Source organism: Myxocyprinus asiaticus, chromosome 28, assembly GCF_019703515.2.
Source record: "Myxocyprinus asiaticus isolate MX2 ecotype Aquarium Trade chromosome 28, UBuf_Myxa_2, whole genome shotgun sequence".
Classification (NCBI taxonomy): Eukaryota; Metazoa; Chordata; class Actinopteri; order Cypriniformes; family Catostomidae; genus Myxocyprinus; species Myxocyprinus asiaticus.
This window is the reverse complement of record NC_059371.1, coordinates 39005001-39022235: the sequence shown is the minus strand read 5'-3', so window position 1 is coordinate 39022235 and position 17235 is coordinate 39005001. Positions and strand designations below refer to the sequence as shown.

The window sequence follows — 17235 nt, the reverse complement described above, 5'->3', positions numbered from 1 at the left end:
GAAATTCTTTGGCTTTTATTTATTTTTTGTTGTCAGTGTCAAAAGTTAATCTTTGGATCAGCAAATGAATTGATTATAGGCACTCTGTATCAGCATTGAAACCACTGATGCCCTCAGTGCACATCTAAAGGATTGTAAGAAACTGAGAAAACTAAGCCTAAGTTGAAGCCATAAAAAAAACAAAATAAACGATGAACTTGTAACATGAGGCACATTTCTATGTCAGGTGAGATACCAAAACTATTATCAGCCTTTGTGGTAAAATTGCACACAATCCTGGAGTTTTCCCAGCATTCCTTGACAGGTGCTTTAGAAAAAAATTAAATGGATTTCAGGCCAAGTAGATGTGATAGTTCAGTATTTTTTTTTTTTTACCAGTTTTATACATTCATACCAATGTTCGTGTGTTTTGTAATCAAATGAACCCTTTCAGTGTATTTAGGTCAGTGCTTGTAAAAAAAAAAAAAAATCCTGCTAAGCTATGACAAATTTTATACATTCATACCAATATGTTTGCATTTTGTAATCAAATTTACCCTTTTAGTGCATTGAGGTCGATGCTTGTCATTGCTTAGCAGGATTTTTTTTTTTTTATTGCATTTCATTTTATTACAACATCTTTTCAAACCTATTTAAAAATGTTTACTGGGGCTTTGTCACTGCAGAAAAGGTGAAACAAACTTCCTTTAATTGTAAATCAATGTGAATGTGGAAAAAACTGAAGACAGTTAAAAACATGGGCAATGGAACTAATCAAATATACCAAAAGCCCAGCAGAAATGCCAGATTATAATAGGCTGATATTGTAAACTGAGAAATAGGTGTATATACTGTGTCATAGTTACTGAAATGTTGACTGTGGCCCCACCCCTCGCCTCCCATAATATCCTCCACTGTAAGATGACTGGTCATCTTGTCTGCCCCGGCCAGCATAATCTTTCTGTACACGGCGGACCCTCCCTCTATATCCTCCTCTATCATCTTGGCCACTCCTTCCTCTACTCCTATAGGACTGGCTGTAGAAGAGCTGTCCAACTTTGAGGTCCACATTGGCAAACTCCATGTCTTCAAATGACAATTTTTCATCGGGAGAATATGCATGGGTGAGGTGACCAAGCTCATTCACAATAGGTCTGCCGAGGAGGCTCTTTTGGAAGACTTCCCCTTGTCTTCCCAAGTTTCCATTGGGTAAAGGGGTCACTCCCGCTATGTCTCCTTGCATCGGGCCCATTGGAAAAGGTAAAACAGGACAAGGTCCACCAAAGGCTGGAGGTTCCATCGTCATCAATGTAATATCCACAGGCTTGAAATCTCCAGTACCCAAATTGGGTTGGCCTCCAGGAAAGCAAGGATTCTTCTGCAAGGACACAAACTGTGGGGTCATAGACCTTTTGCCATTCTCTTGACCCCTCTCCAATGATGGAGGAACAAACTGTAGGACGCCCATCCCAGCAGGAGGGTCATGATTTAATGCTTCATGAGGTACGGTTGGAGGTGGCATACGGTGGAAACCAACAGATGAGGGTGGATACATATGATTCCCAGAAGGTGGATAGGGTGGGGCTGAAAACTGCTCTGGAGGGGCAGCTGGGGGCACAGGATATGGGCCATGATAGGTATTTAGATGAGGTGAAGCAGACCAGGGCATTGCTGGTCTCGGTGGAACCTGCATTGGAATGGAAGGTGGATGATTGTACCCTCCAACCTCTATGGGACCAACAGGACCACTGCCAACTGTTACGGGGGTGTAACTTTGGTTGCCCAGTGAGCTGTCAGGGGTGGAACTCGAGTTCTGCAGAGGAGATGGGTTTTCCGGTTGCCATGGAGTCATGCTGTGGTTAGCAGGAGGATTAGAGGAAGAAGGAAGCCCTCTAAGGTGCACCTGACAGGCTTGATACAGTGGACCAAGATACGCAATGGGAGGCCACATCTGCTGAGAGTACGCCTGAAGAAATTAAAAATATATTAAACTTTTATGTAATTCCAAAGTGCTGATGACCTTAAACCAAGCTGAAAGTCACAAATATAAAACAAAAAAACCAAGAAGATACATTTTCAAAAATACAGACCTTGACCCCGAGGTTGAAGAAGAACCTGAGGACATTGATATCTGAAACAAAGAATATTTTTCAAAGATCATTCTAATGGGGAACAGGTATTTTTTACATATATAATTGACCTTGTGTTTGTTACCTTGTGGAAGGTCATCTCCTTTTCGGGAAAGGGAAAAGGGTGGCAGTGTTTCCACCTCACCCTTCTCGTTCTGAGGGAATCCTGGATAAAGTGGGTGCTGAAGGAGCTGCATCCATTGGAGATGAGGGTAGGGGAGTTGAGTGGGCTGGGACAGGTGCTCAGGAACAGGTGCTTCACCTGAAGGGCAAGAAACGTCAAGTGAAAAATCTTAAGAACCTGTCTTATTGTGATCAGAAAAGTTTCCAAAAAAATAAACATTCATAACTCCAATGATTTCCTAGTGGTAATGCTTCTTTCAAATCTATCAGTATTCGCTATTTTTGCCCTAACCTTGATTACAATGTTAACTGGCTTTAAATTACTATGAACTATTGGCAAGACTTTAGAAAGGCTACAATACCTACAACAGTAGGCTCAAGGCAAGGGTAAAAACAGGCAGGAAAAGACACTTACCTGAAGGAGGTATGGCCAGCGATCCACTGGAGGATTGAGGTGTAGCCGGAGGTGGAGCATGGGTTGGGCCAGAGGATGGGGAGATGGAAGTGGAAGGATCAAGAGGTGTTGACATGACAGCAGTGTGAAGGTCTACAGTTGGTTGGACACAGGATTGAGCACTGCCTCCATTAGCAGGAAGAGTGGCAGAAGACAGGTCTAGGGCATCTAATATAGGGGCTGGGGCAGGAGGGGTGGAAGAGACAGGTATTGCAGAGGCAGAGATAGAGGGCAGGGCAGGTTGAATGGGAGGCATGGTTTCAACAGGGGCATTTGGGGCTGAGACAGAGGGGGCCAGAGTAGTTTGAGAGGAGACAGGAGCAGGTACTTGCACAGGGGTAGAGGGTAGAACTGGGGTAACTTGAGTGGGGGCTGAAGAAGTCTCTGTGGTATTTTGAAATGGAGCCTGAGTGAATTGGGAAGAACCAGGGGGAGGTCCAGGTGTGGGTATGGCTGCAGTAGGTACTGAGGCAGTTACTGCTGGAGGTTGGGAAGTTTTGGAGGCAGGGACAGGGGTGGTCACTGAGACTGCCATTGCAACAGGGACGAAGTGTGAAGGGGTTAGAATTTTCACTGGTGCAAACTGACTGGAGTCAGAGCTCTGAGCAGGACCAGTCTGAGTTTCGACTGGGGTGATTTTAATTGCCTCAGGAGCAGACTGAGCTACACTAGGGGCAGTAGCAGAAACAGCCTGAGATGGAGCTAGGGCAGTTTTGGTGGCAGAAGAGGCACCAGCAGAAGGTAAAGAAGGAGAGGCCGGAATAGCTTTCCTCTGGGTTGGGGGAGAAGATCTTTGCTCTGGTTCCTCAGGAACCCTTATCTGGAATACAGTATAAACCGCAGATGAGCTCAAAATGCTCTGTGATGGCCTTTTCCATTACTTAAATTTTTTCCTTTAAATTTCATAAAAACTCTGATTAAATACTGGAAAAGCAGCTCCGGAAATTAGCTAGCTTAAGGAAATGCCACAATCCCACTGCCAACATACAATGGAAAGTTTAGCAGTGATGCTCTGTGTGAACAAAGTCGTAACTTTAATGAATTACACATGCGAAGGTTAGGATGCTCTGACGTAAGAACACTGTTGTCAGTTTTAATCAGTCACAAAGTTCTGAAGAAGCTGATGTAATTACTCCACACCATTTACTCGTAGGAAAACAGCGTTTTGGTGGTGGTGAGGGAATGGTAGCAATACCCACAATAGCCACAGCTGGTGTGAATAACAGATGTGGTACCTTTACTGGAAAAGTTAATCTGGCAATTTCACGTCAATTTAACAGGTTTCATGTGTGAAAATGACCGATAATGAGTGACAGCACAAAATATGCTATGAGTAGCAATGTATTCCAGGGGAAAGTAAGCCTGATGTACAGGCCTAAATCACTAGTTTAAACAGAACCATTTTTTGCATCCATTTGTGCTGTTGTGGTATTGTTTCTCTATATAAACATTCGTTAGATGGACATCTCTGACTGTTCCAACGCATCTTAATGCTTTTTCAGAATCTTGTGCCATGAGTACAGCGGTTTTAAGATGCCGTGCTAAGTTAAAAGAACTTTTGTAAACATGTCTGGTGACACCTGCATTCTGTCCCCTTTGTCGTGCTCCGTCTAGCCTGTTTAACTGCCCTTAAAAGCTACTCTATCTGAAAAGTGCTCAATGTAACTCACCCCTTGTTTTTCTTCAACATTGCTTTTCTGTCTCTGAACCATCTTCTGGGGTGCTGCTTTGAGGGCTGAAAACCATAAACCGGCATGAATGATAATGATTCCATTTACAAATAAAAGACACCTGGATCTAATGGAGGCGTCGCTCACTCCTCACCTGTTTCTGAGAGATGTTCCTTCTTTTCCTTCTTCCGGGAGTTTTGCTTCTCTCCTCTCTTCTTTGTAACCTCAGCTGTGGCCTGAACACAAAGAGAGAAAATTATTATAGTAAAATTATACACATACGTATGTTTATCTTTACATTATCAAAATGTAAACTTTCTCTACTCATGCAATTACTTTTCTGTTGATGTAACCAAGGTGCTGTGAGGGTGGGGGATAATATGGACCAATAATAAAATTGCCTAACTTGTCACAATCCGATCAGATATAAATGGATAAAATCAAGTCACAAACTACATTATTTCCATCTGAATAATGGGTTTTGCTTAGAAATGCCTAATATTATGGAAGTTAAATGCACTGTGAATTATGTTGACCTAAAGGGTATGCAAGTGTGTGTGTGCATGTGTATGTTTGCTTTACTGTTTGGGGGCTTGTTCCGAGCACAGGGAAGTTGTGTTCATCTTTGTGCAGACGTTCTAGAAGAGTGCTCTCTTGTTCCTCTTCTGGAACTAAACACACTGGACTGCTGTGCTCATCAGATCTCCTGAAAACACACACATCATAAAAAAAAACGAGAAGGTTAAAGTGTATCTGCAAATGACTGTCAATCAATGTTTACACTAGTGATACGCAGATACTGTATATAGGCTAAGCCGATTGATTATTTGCTAGTTGGCCATATCAGCATCACCCAACAAGGGGTGTCAACTTAGCCTATTATGAGTACAGTATGTCACTTCTAAAATCTACCAAAAGCTTGTCCATGGATAAACATTTTATTTTGAAGTAAATATTGTGTAAAATAATTTCTTATTACAGCAACTGTATTTACGTCTGGTTTGTCATCATGAAACTGTATTATATAGGCCATCGATCACCATACTCTCCAGATATTTACACCAAAAATAAAGTGTCCTAAAGACTCTTTAAAGTTTCCTTATACTTTAAAGTGTATTTGGCTTCTTTTTACACATAAAATAGGACGCACATGTATGTCTTCTATATCTGAATACATTAAGGTGATGCACACCTGAACTTCATGCTCCGATCACTTGACTGGTCATCTGCAGTGGTTTGTGGATGCCAGGAGTGCTGTTTGTGTACACGGCCGTCGGGTGCAGAATGCGACACTGATTTGCTGGACTTCCGTCCCCTTCTGCTGTCCCAGTCTACATAAAGGTGTAAAACAATGAGTATGTGTGTGCATGATAGAGGGGTAATTTTATTCAGTTGTGTATGTGTGTTTGATTGGAATAGACCATACCAGAGGCAGTGTGTTCATTGATTGCTGCAGCATGTCTCTTGCTCTTCTCTGACACCGTCTGCCAAGTCTGAGACTCTTCAGATGGAAGACGCAAATTCAACAACGGCACGGTTTGTCTACACACACACACATACGATTGTTATCAAGATTGTTAACAGATCAGCTAAACCTGTTAAATTCTATACACAGCAAAAGCAAATTCAGACTAGAGACTTAGCTATGTTGAGAATAGAATACTTGCGTACTGCTTACATCCTCATAGTATACTGCCTACTATTTTTTTTAATAGTATTTGAAAATACACAGTATGCAGCGATATTAGCATACTGCCTTCATACTCAGTGTACCGTATAATGCTTACTATTTTTTTAAATGGTATGTAAAAGTACGAAGTATGAAACAATACTAGCATGCTGCTTACATACAGTATACTGTACTATTTACAGTATGAAATTACACAGTATGCTATGATACTTTAGAAAACATGTTTAAATGGTCTTGAAAGTGCACAGTATGCAACGATCCTAGCATACTGCTCACATACTCATAGTATACAGTATAAAGCCTATTTTTTAATGCACAGTATGTAACAACACTAGCCTACTGCTTACATACCGTATACTGTACTATTTAAAAAAAAATAGTATGTGAAAGTACACAATATGCAACAATACTAGCATACTGCTTGCATACAGTATACTGTACTATTTAAAAAAAATAGTATTTGAAAGTACACAGTATGCAATGATACTACCATACTGCTTACATACTCATAGTATACTGTATAATTCCTACAATTTTTAAATGATATGTGAAAGTACACAGTATGCAATGATCCTAGCATACTGCTCATATACTCATAGTATACATTATAAAGCCTATTTTTTAATGTAATGTAAAATTACACAGTATGTAACAACACTAGCATACTGCTTACATACCGTATACTGTACTATTTAAACAAAATAGTATGTGAAAGTACACAATATGCAACAATACTAGCATACTGCTTGCATACAGTATACTGTACTATTTAAAAAGAATAGTATTTGAAAGTACACAATATGCAATGATACTATCATACTGCTTACATACTCATAGTATACTGTATAATTCCTAAATTTTTGAAATATGTGAAAGTACACAGTATGCAACGATACTAGCATACTGCTTACATACTTAGTACATACTGTATACTACCAACTATTTTTAAAAATTGTAGAAAAAGTACAAAGTATGATACAATATTAGCATATTTCTTACAAAGTCGCACTATACTTCATAATGCCTACTATTCTTTTAAATGTTATGTTAAAATACACAGTATGTAATGACACTAACATAACTCTTACATAATCCTAGTATACTGCCTTCTATATTTTTTTTTCAAATGATAGTAGAAATACTAAGTATGCTACAATATTAGCATACTTCTTACATAGTAGTAGTATACTGTATAATGCCTACTATTGTTTTAAAGTGGTATGTGAAAGTCCGTAGTATGCAACGATAAAGATTTGAAACAGTAGTATGCTACTGTAAATTGTTGTCAGTATGGTAATTTAGCATTTGTTATTGATTCTTCTAGCCCAAACTGGCAGTCCAATAAATTATCAATGAGTCAACAAGGAGATATAAAACAAATAGCTATTAAGAAAATATTAAAAGTTCATTTACAACTCTGGAAATGGAAGGTTGAAAACACTGCATTGTGGGATACAGTACCTCACACTGGGTGTTCAGGTTGTATACTGCACATGCTGGCAAATATACTAGGTCATCTGGGTATTTATGCTTACAGAACATTTGCATACTGCATACTATGTCTCTTTCCAAAATAGTGTTCCATTCCAAATATAACTACACAAACAAACAGCACAAGGAAAACACATACTGCTTGCCGAGTTCTTCAATGAAAATAGTAACTGGCCCATTGTCAGGACTGACTTCCTGAACGTATGCGCTATAGAAGTGACTACTTCCGCTCAACTGCACCTGAGACAGACAGAGAAATTTGTATCAATCTTGTTTTGTACAAATCAACACACACCAACACTCAAAGAAACATGCACTGCTTACCTTGCACTTGTCTCCGACTGAATACTGCATCCCGGCGGCCATGCAGAAATCTTGCTTCTGCTGAACTACAAACGCACACACACGGTCAGTACACTACAGATTGTGTACTACAGATAATATGCAGTTTCATATACTACAACATTGTCCCGTATTATCAGAGAAATAAGCAATTATTAAAATAGACTCCGTTATTCAACCAGAATAACTTAACTGTGAAACAAAAACAAATATAGGTGACGTACTTCGTTTAGAACGAAGCCACACCTCGTACTCCACGTTCCTGTAGAGGGCGGGGCTTAGGGACTTTTGCACCTTAGTGGACAGAAAGCCACGCCCCCCTCCTCGAGAATGGCCCCTCCCACGACCCTGAAACACACAGATACTTCTGTTACCACACAAGAAAACTGTGTATTCACAATATCATGCTCCAAAGTAAAGATCCAAAAAGCATGTAAAATACTGAAACAATGTGATGTCAATCATCAAGAGAAAGAGAAAAATTACCCTTTGTGGCTGTCTACTGTTCATCCCAATGGTGGTTTTTTCCCTGGCTTCATTGGACCTAGTAAGACCAAACCAAATTTGCAATGCTTTTAACTTTTGTAACATAGGTAAAAGTGATTTAGCCAAGTAGGACATCAACATCCTTATTGGCACTAGAACGACATTCCCATCAAACAATTACATTTGATCGTTCGGGATCAGGCTGAGATTTGAACAACATTCTTATCAACCTATAATTTCACTTTGATTTTAGGGGTAGGTAAAGTTTAGGGATAGGGATAGGGTTAGGACTTTTTGTTTGACAGGAATGATCTTCCAGGACCAAGGTGGTGATCCAGGATCACGTCCTCCTTGCACTGAAATTCCTAATAAGGTAACTTAATTGACTGAGTAAACTTGTTCCCCCAATTAAATTGAGTAATGGCGTCTCAAAAGCTTGAGTAATTAAATTCACTTAACTTAGTGTTCATACAGAATGAACTTAACTTTTTAAGTTAATGTAACTAGATGCAAGTAGACTTAACTCAAGATTTGCTTTTGAAATATTGTTGTTTCTACTTAATAATTTTAGTTGAATTGACTCAAATTTAGATCAAACAATAACAACTCAAATAAAGATTGTAACCGATTCTAGGACAATCATTAAATAAACTAAATTCTCAGCTGAAATGCATATGCTGTATGCCTGTACTTCAGTAGCACATGCACAAGAAGAATTAGAATGAACAGGATCCAACTTGACCAAAGGTCAAATGTCCCCATACGTTCCCTATGACCAAGGAAACATAATTAAATAATTCAAGCGCCAGGGATTATGGGATTATGAGTATTCCCCATAGCCTCAATTTTGTACTCAATTGTCTGAGTTATTAACACTTAAAATCTTAGTCAACAGACTTTTAAGATAAATAAATTCAAGGAGCATAGATATTTGAGTTATGAGCCCAAAACTTGACATTTAAAGTAATGTTTAATTAAGACAACTTGATCTTTCAAGTAATGACAACATTAAGGTTTGCAGTGTGGCAAAAGTTACCCATACTGGGTAACTTTTATACAGGAAGCGTACGATTCTCATGACTTTGGGTTCCATTAATGGTTCCCAAACTAACATTTTTTTACCGATGCGGATGGAACACCGTACTTAATTACACTGACTGTGATTCTTGCGGCGCTATTCAGAATTTTTTATTTTGAAAAGAAATTCCTCAAAAGTACTAAAGAATAAGAAATGGAACAGTTAGGGGCCTGGGTAGCTCAGTGGTAAAATACACTGGCTACCACCCCTGGAGTTCACTAGTTCACTAGTTCGAATCCCAGGGCGTATTGAGTGACTCCAGCCAGGTCTCCTAAGCAAACAAATTGGCCCAGTTGCTAGGGAGGGTAGAGTCACATGGGGTAACCTCCTCGTGGTTGCTATAATGTGGTTCGTTCTCGGTGGGGCGCGTGGTGAGTTGAGCGCGGATGCCGCGGTGGATGGCGTGAAGCCTCCACACGCGCTATGTCTCCGTGCCAACGCGCTCAACAAGCCACGTGATAAGACGCACGGGTTGATGGTCTCAGACGCGGAGGCAACTGGGATTCATCCTCCGCCACCCGGATTGAGGTGAATCACTACGCGACCACGAGGACTTAAAAGCGCACTGGGAATTGGGCATTCCAAATTGGGTGAAAAAGGGGAAAAAAATCCCACAAAATTTTTTTTAAAAAGCAATGGAACAGTTAAGGAATTGGAATCGTTAAGAGGAATCGGTATCGGATCCTTACGATTCCCATGCCTAGGCAGAACTTGATTTTATCTATTGGGATTTGATTGGATCAAACAATGAAACATAATTAGGCCATGATATTATTGGTTAAGGGATGTCTTTATTACATTTCAATTGTTTTTCAATGTAAATATAGAAACACACTGGAGTGCTACGTTTTTTAAACACCTTGTGAAGTTAACAAAGAACTTCAATCTTTAAAACTCGTCTTGAGATTCTGTTCACAGGTGTTGTTCAATTTTATGTATCTAGATCTTTTTAGCATGAGAACGCATTCGGTCTGAACTGCCCCTCAGACCAGGATTATATAAATAGGCTCTCAATAATATAGTGACATGAAAGGTTTTCACAGTTTTCAATATATACATTCATGTACCAGAACTCTTCCACCTCCAGGTCAGACTCTTCACTGCTCTTGCATTCCTCCGAGTCCAGTCTGTCTCTTCCTCTTCCTCTCACGCATGACGTTAAAGCGCTGCGCTCCACGCCACACACACGATCATACAGCAGCTCATATAGGATAGCTACGAAATGAAAAGATGCAAAGAGAGACCGAGTGAGACAGCAATAACTTAAAAGATAAAGATGAACCCCAAATCTCCTCATCACATCACTCACACTGACATACAGCAGCACTCTTCTCAAACGATTGAGGGTAAACACTATCATAATGGTTTCCATTGAGGAAACACAGTTGCACCTGAAAGATAAAAAGAGAGAGTTAGCCAAGAGTAACTCCTGGAGTTATTCAAATACGTATGGCATTTAATGCATCAATTAAGTAAATGTTTGTCAGCACCTTATCAGAGAAGCCATTCTCTGTGATGTGGACGGGGGGTTGGTCAGGCTCCTGGAAAATAATGAAATCATGCCTGGAAGAAAGACAAAATGACATCATCAGCAATCAAAACCCTTCAATAACATACAAACAAACAAACAGTCTAGTTCTAACTAGGGCTGTCAATCTATAAAAACAATTTTTTATTCAAATTAATTACATGAGATGCCGATTAATCGCAATTAATTGCATAAATCAAAATTTACTGAGAAAGGCCACCCAAAAAAGATGATGCAATATATAATAATAATCAAAATAATTATACATACTGCATAATTAATACAATAATTCAAATAATGCAAAGACATTACATTATTGTGATTAAACAATAGCCACAAAAATGGCTTTGGAAGTCAATTTATTGATTGCTTTATTTCCATATCATTGACCATAATCCTTTCATTGGTCTATGCATACATGTGTCAAACAGATGCTTTAGAGCGTCTCACTTTTGTTGCGTCATGTTTCATTGGTTTCCAACGTCTTGTGCATAAACGCTGCATTTTAAAGATACTGTGTCAAGATGAATGCAGTTTGAAACTTTGAACAAACACATCTTATGCTCCGTCCAGCTGTCTTTGAACCAAAGAACACATCCTGCTGTTCTTTTACTCATTTGTACTGTTTGCCGCCTGTACAACAGCTGGAGTTGCGCTTACTGCCCCCTTCCGATTAGCTAAAACATGAAGATGGTACTTCAAGCCTGCAATGTTCCGTTGGTGATAAAAGTCCTTTTTACAGAATTTACGTACGGTCAGGTTGCATGATTAATTGCAGGTTTTCTTTAACCCTTTAATTCAAATATAATAAATTGCACTGAATTATTGTATTAATTCGAGCAAGGTCAGACATATAAATATTCTGAAGTAAAAAGTAGTTTTCCTGACATTAATAATGGCAGACAACTAACATCAAACAGGCACATTTACACTATCAGCTTTAAAATATACAGTTAAAAGACATAAATAAAGTTTGTATTCTCACTTATAAAGCTCAGCCAAAGCAGTGATCTCCACTTGTCCAACCCAGCTCTACACGGACAGAAGAAGAAAAAAAGTGTTGATAATGACTACATTTTAATTTTAAATTAGTCTATAAAAAGACAATTTTAAAGTAGGTAAACAGGTAAAGTTTGTCAAGGCAAACTTTGATGTTGGCTTGACAAAGCATTGTCTGAAAGTTTAAACAAATTAAAAAAAGATTGACGGTTATACAGGGTGGCCCCAAAAAAATGGGCCACTATGTTTGATTGCTCATATCTTAAAAATGCATAAAGGTGTTTGCATGATTTTTGGCGTACTTCTACAACTTTTTGTAAACAACAAAATGACGTCACGTTGAAGTCATCATGAGCTGCAACTTGCTACAAATAAATAAGTAAACTGTTTAGCTAAGTTTTCAATGGCAGCAACTTAGGTGCTTCTCTTTCGCCATGTGGCCCCGTTGTTTTTGGGGCCAAAAGATTTACTTATTTATTTGTAGCAAGTTGTTGCTCACGATGACGTCACAGTGATGTCAATTTGCGGTTTACAAGTCGTAGAAGTACGGCAAAAATCATGCAAATGATTATTTAGCAGAGATAGGCCTCTTCTATTAAAATGAATGGGAGAATTGGAATGCCCAACCAAGAAGCTCTGGCACCCAACGGTCAGCGAATGTAGAAAGGAAGTCCCACCTTACAGGTAAAAGAGCCAATCACATTTTAGATACAGACATCGCCTGTCAATCAACTCGCTAACAAGCCTACAATTAGCTACAGTTGAAGTCAGAAGTTTACATACACTTAGGTTCAAGTAATTAAAACTCATTTTTTAACCACTCCACAGATTTCATATTAGCAAACTATAGTTTTGGCAAGTTGTTTAGGACATCTACTTTATGCATGACACAAGCAATTTTTCCAACAATTGTTTACAGACTGATTGTTTCACTTTTATTTGACTATATCACAATTCCGGTGGGTCAGAGGTTTACATACACTAAGTTAACTGTGCCTTTAAGCAGCTTGGAAAATTCCAGAAAATTATGTCAAGCTTTTAGCCAATTAGCTTCTGATAGGAGGTGTACTGAACTGGAGGTGTACCTGTGGATGTATTTTAAGGCCTACTTTCAAACTCAGTGCCTCTTTGCTTGACATCATGGGAAAATCAAAAGAAATTAGCCAAGACCTCTAATTGTGGACCTCCACAAGTCTGGTTCATCCTTGGGAGCAATTTCCAAATGCTTGAAGGTAACACGTTCATCTGTACAAACAATAGTATGCAAGTAAAAACACCATGGGACTATGCAGCTATCATACCACTCAGGAAGGAGGCGCATTCTGTCAGCTAGAGATGAATGTAGTTTGGTGCAAAAAGTGCGAATCAATCTCAGAACAACAGCAAAGGACCTTGTGAAGATGCTGGAGGAATCAGGTAGACAAGTATCTATATCCACAGTAAAATGAGTCCTATATCGACATAACAGGAAAGGCTGCTCATCAAGGAAGAAGTCACTGCTCAAAAACCACACTATATTTTGCAGGTGCACATGGGGACAAAAACTTTTTGGAGAAATGTCCTCTGGTCTGATGAAACAAAAATTGAACTGTTTGGCCATAATGACCATCGTTATGTTTGGAGGAAAAAGGGTGAGGCTTGCAAGCCGAAGAACACCATCCCAACCGTGAAGCATGGGGGTGGCAGCATCATGTTGTGGGGGTGCTTTGCTGCAGGAGGGACTGGTGCACTTCACAAAATAGACTGCATCATGAGGATGAACGATTATGTGGATATATTGAAGCAACATCTCAAGACATCAGCCAGGAAGTTAAAGCTTGGTCGAAAATGGGTCTTCCAAAGTTGTGGCAAAATGGCTTAAGGACAACAAAGTCAAGGTATTGGAGTGGCCATCACAAAGCCCTGACCTCAATCCAATAGAAAATTTGAGGGGAGAACTGAAAAAGCGTGTGCTAGTAAGGAGGCCTACAAACCTGACTCAGTTACACCAGTTCTGTCTGGAGGAATGGGCCAAAATTCCAGCAACTTATTGTGAGAAGCTTGTGGAAGGATACCCAAAACGTTTGACCCAAGTTAAACAATTTATAGGCAATGCTACCAAATACTAACAAAGTGTATGTAAACTTCTGAACCACAGGAAATGTGATGAAAGAAATAAAAAATGAAATCATTCTCTCTACTATTATTCTGACGTTTCTTAAAATAAAGTAGTGATCCTGATAAAACTGTGTCTGGGATGTTAGAAATGAATTCCAAGCGTTACCTGAGGGTCCTGCAAATTCAACAGGTATTTCTCAAAATCCCCTTCGATAAACTACACATAGACAAAAAAACAAACAAAAAATACATTGAATAACATTCACTAGAGCAGAGGTTCTCAACGGAGGCAGTACCACCCCCCCAGATGGCGTTCAAATTTACCAGGGGGCACTGAGAGCAAATTAGTAGAGAGGGGAGCATTAGGTTACAAATTGGGGGCGTTTATCAGTCATAACGATCAAATCTATCGTCATGTTCCTCTTTGCATTAAAAAATGTATCTAGACTTGGAGAATGTGAGTTGGTTCTTAATTATACAGGTTGGTACGCATTTGTACCGCGGTTCATCTGAGTTTTAAGTCTAGCGACGCATCTGAAGTATCTGGTTTAGCAGCGTCAAATACACAGGCAGAGGCACAACCTCGGCTAATGCACCTGTATGGCTCTGTAGATAGATAGATACAGCTCAATGGACAGAGCAGCGCGAGCGCAAAACTCGAGCTCTTAAACTCGCAGCTTTGTGAGAATCAGTGAGAAGCAGAAACCATTTTAATTCAGCACAGAATTCTACATCACCACCCTTGAATTTACTATAGTAACACTAACTGTACTTTAGGCAGAAATAGATTGATAATAAATATTATCATATCACTACTTCAACTCTATTAAATTTGTCATAGGCTACCATTATGGGAGTGAGGGAATACAATGGAATATGGTGGCTGGGGTAAGGGAATAAAGTAGGGGGGGGAGTTCATCAAAAAAAGGTTGAGAACCACTGCACTAGAGTAATACACAAACATAGTTATAAATGACACTTATGCTATGTTTGGAATGGTATACTAGCATACAGCGTACTATATAGTACAAACTGTGCATACTGCATACTTTTTCTTTTTTTATTCAAGATGAGTCCCAAACCGCACACATCTGCACTAGTCTACGTCATTTCGTAGTGGTGCGAGTAGAATGTTAACAATGAAAAACAAGAAGTGTACTACGAGTGCCCGGATGATGTACTTCTTCAACCGTCAAAACGGAGTGTGGAATGTTAGACACTTCATGCACTCAGCACTAGCTGGAATCGTGGCTTGCCATATATAGCAGAAGGGTCGGAGTCAGAGACTATTTAGCAGAGACGGGCCACTTCTATTAAAATGAATGGGAGAAATTGGAACACCCAACCAAGAAGTGCCCAACGTCAACGGATGTAGAAAGGAAATCCCATCTTGCAGTTAAATGAGCCAATCACCTTTTAGATACAGACATCGCCTGTCAATCAACTCTAGAACGTGCATGTGCATTAGCTATACAAGCTGGGAAAATTTGGTTTTTTTAGCGTAATATGAGGTAAAGAATCACAATTTATGATACCAGTATTGTCAGATTTTACTGCTGATTTGAAACATGTTCTTTGATCGTAATCTTGACCAATTTCGGTCTTTCTCCATTCAAGAAGATAGCAGCTGCACTGTTATGACTGGAAATGGCCTCCCGAGAGCGTTCCAAAGATGACCGACAGTGGACTGACTTGTTAGACAGACTTTGGCGGAGTAGCTTGGCTGCGTTGCTGGTTTGACAAAACAACTGTAAATAATGGAGAATGTAGAAACTAGGGAAACCACAGTGAAGACAGTGTCTTACAAATGTAAGTTGAAGGCTTTATCATCACCAAACGCTGTGTGAATATATGTACATTGTTTGAGATACAATGGTTGAACTGAGGTTGGCTAACACGCTAAAGCTAGCGGAAACACATCGCATGCGTTTGAAACGTCACTTCCGTCAGCTGTTAAACGGCGAATGCTTCCGTGTAGTAAAAACTTTTTACAACACTTTTAAAATTCTTACACTACATGGCTGAGTGCATAGTAAATCATTTGGGACACAGCTACAGTTTCAAACAGTACACTCGGGTACTCCATCCATACAGAAAACATGCAGAGTATACAGTACATACTGCAGAAATAGTAGTAAATCAAGTAGTATACTGTAGTAGTATGCCATTCCGAATGTACACATATACAGAAGTAAAAGATATTGTTCTCCAAGGGTGAATAATCTCACCAGTTCATAAGTAGATCTGTTCTGTCTCAGATACTTCACACACGCCGCCCGGACTTGTGTGTGTAAACCCTGACAGTGCAGCACCTGTGAATCAAACACACACGTGTCAGTCTGTGCACTCTCTGTCTTAACTAGTGACATCAACATGATAAACCATGTGTCATCCTGATAGTATTGTGAGGCTGAATCAGACTCATTCAAAATACACTGCATGCTGTCAGAACAGGAAAAACAGGTTTATGGCAATTGGAGGTGCTACATCCATTCACTATGAGAATTTCAGCTTCATAAGTGATGATTCAGCAAGATCTTTCATAATGCTTCATAGGAGTAGAATATGCGGGGATGCGAGGGGCGTGTCCCCTTCACTTTCAATAAAACCAAAGTCCCCTCCGCTTTTTCACTGGGCATTTGTGTTTACGCTGTGTCTTTCATACAGCAAATATCTAAATGTGTAAATGCAAAAGTTAAAATTCACCGGTCAATCCCGTAATTCATTAGATTAAATATTTTTAATCAATTGACAGCCCTAAAAATATATCTTATCCATTTATTTTCGTCTTGGGCTAAACATTTGGTCCCCCTCGCTTTTGAAATGATTGCTACGCCCCTGCTTCATTTAATTCAAACATTATTCAATTACCTGTAATCATATAAGACACAATAATAATTAATGTAATAAACCTTCCATCTAAAATAATTAGTCATAAATCAGGTAAAAAGTTAACAAAACTGACAACTTCTAATTATAGTCATTATAAAACTGTGCTGATGTCCTAGTAGTCTCCTGCAAGCATGTAACCAGAAACATAATATCTAAGTACCTTAATAAAATAATATCTTAATATAATGAGTTTTTAATGAAGGAAACCATTCACCACCATAATTTGAGAAATTAAGTATATTCAACAACTGGCAATTTAACAACAAACTGTACAATT

The 17235-nt window shown here is 39.3% G+C and overlaps 1 protein-coding gene across 1 annotated transcript in view; it reads right to left on the bottom strand.

The window, feature by feature from the left end:
- Window positions 1-3: 3 nt before the first annotated feature.
- Window positions 4-17235, bottom strand: part of LOC127418739 (OTU domain-containing protein 4-like) — a 17955-nt gene continuing 723 nt past the window's right edge. The window contains exons 2-20 of the mRNA XM_051659507.1: window positions 16295-16378; window positions 14233-14283; window positions 11956-12002; window positions 10933-11005; window positions 10752-10833; window positions 10510-10657; window positions 8365-8422; window positions 8103-8226; window positions 7861-7925; window positions 7676-7776; window positions 5782-5897; window positions 5548-5686; window positions 4938-5061; window positions 4510-4591; window positions 4356-4420; window positions 2647-3505; window positions 2194-2370; window positions 2070-2110; window positions 4-1945 (exon numbers count right to left, since the gene is read on the bottom strand). Of these exons, the coding sequence (XP_051515467.1) occupies window positions 842-1945; window positions 2070-2110; window positions 2194-2370; window positions 2647-3505; window positions 4356-4420; window positions 4510-4591; window positions 4938-5061; window positions 5548-5686; window positions 5782-5897; window positions 7676-7776; window positions 7861-7925; window positions 8103-8226; window positions 8365-8422; window positions 10510-10657; window positions 10752-10833; window positions 10933-11005; window positions 11956-12002; window positions 14233-14283; window positions 16295-16378 (3540 nt within the window). The 3' untranslated portion in view covers window positions 4-841. The remainder of the gene's footprint in view (window positions 1946-2069; window positions 2111-2193; window positions 2371-2646; window positions 3506-4355; window positions 4421-4509; window positions 4592-4937; window positions 5062-5547; window positions 5687-5781; window positions 5898-7675; window positions 7777-7860; window positions 7926-8102; window positions 8227-8364; window positions 8423-10509; window positions 10658-10751; window positions 10834-10932; window positions 11006-11955; window positions 12003-14232; window positions 14284-16294; window positions 16379-17235) is intronic.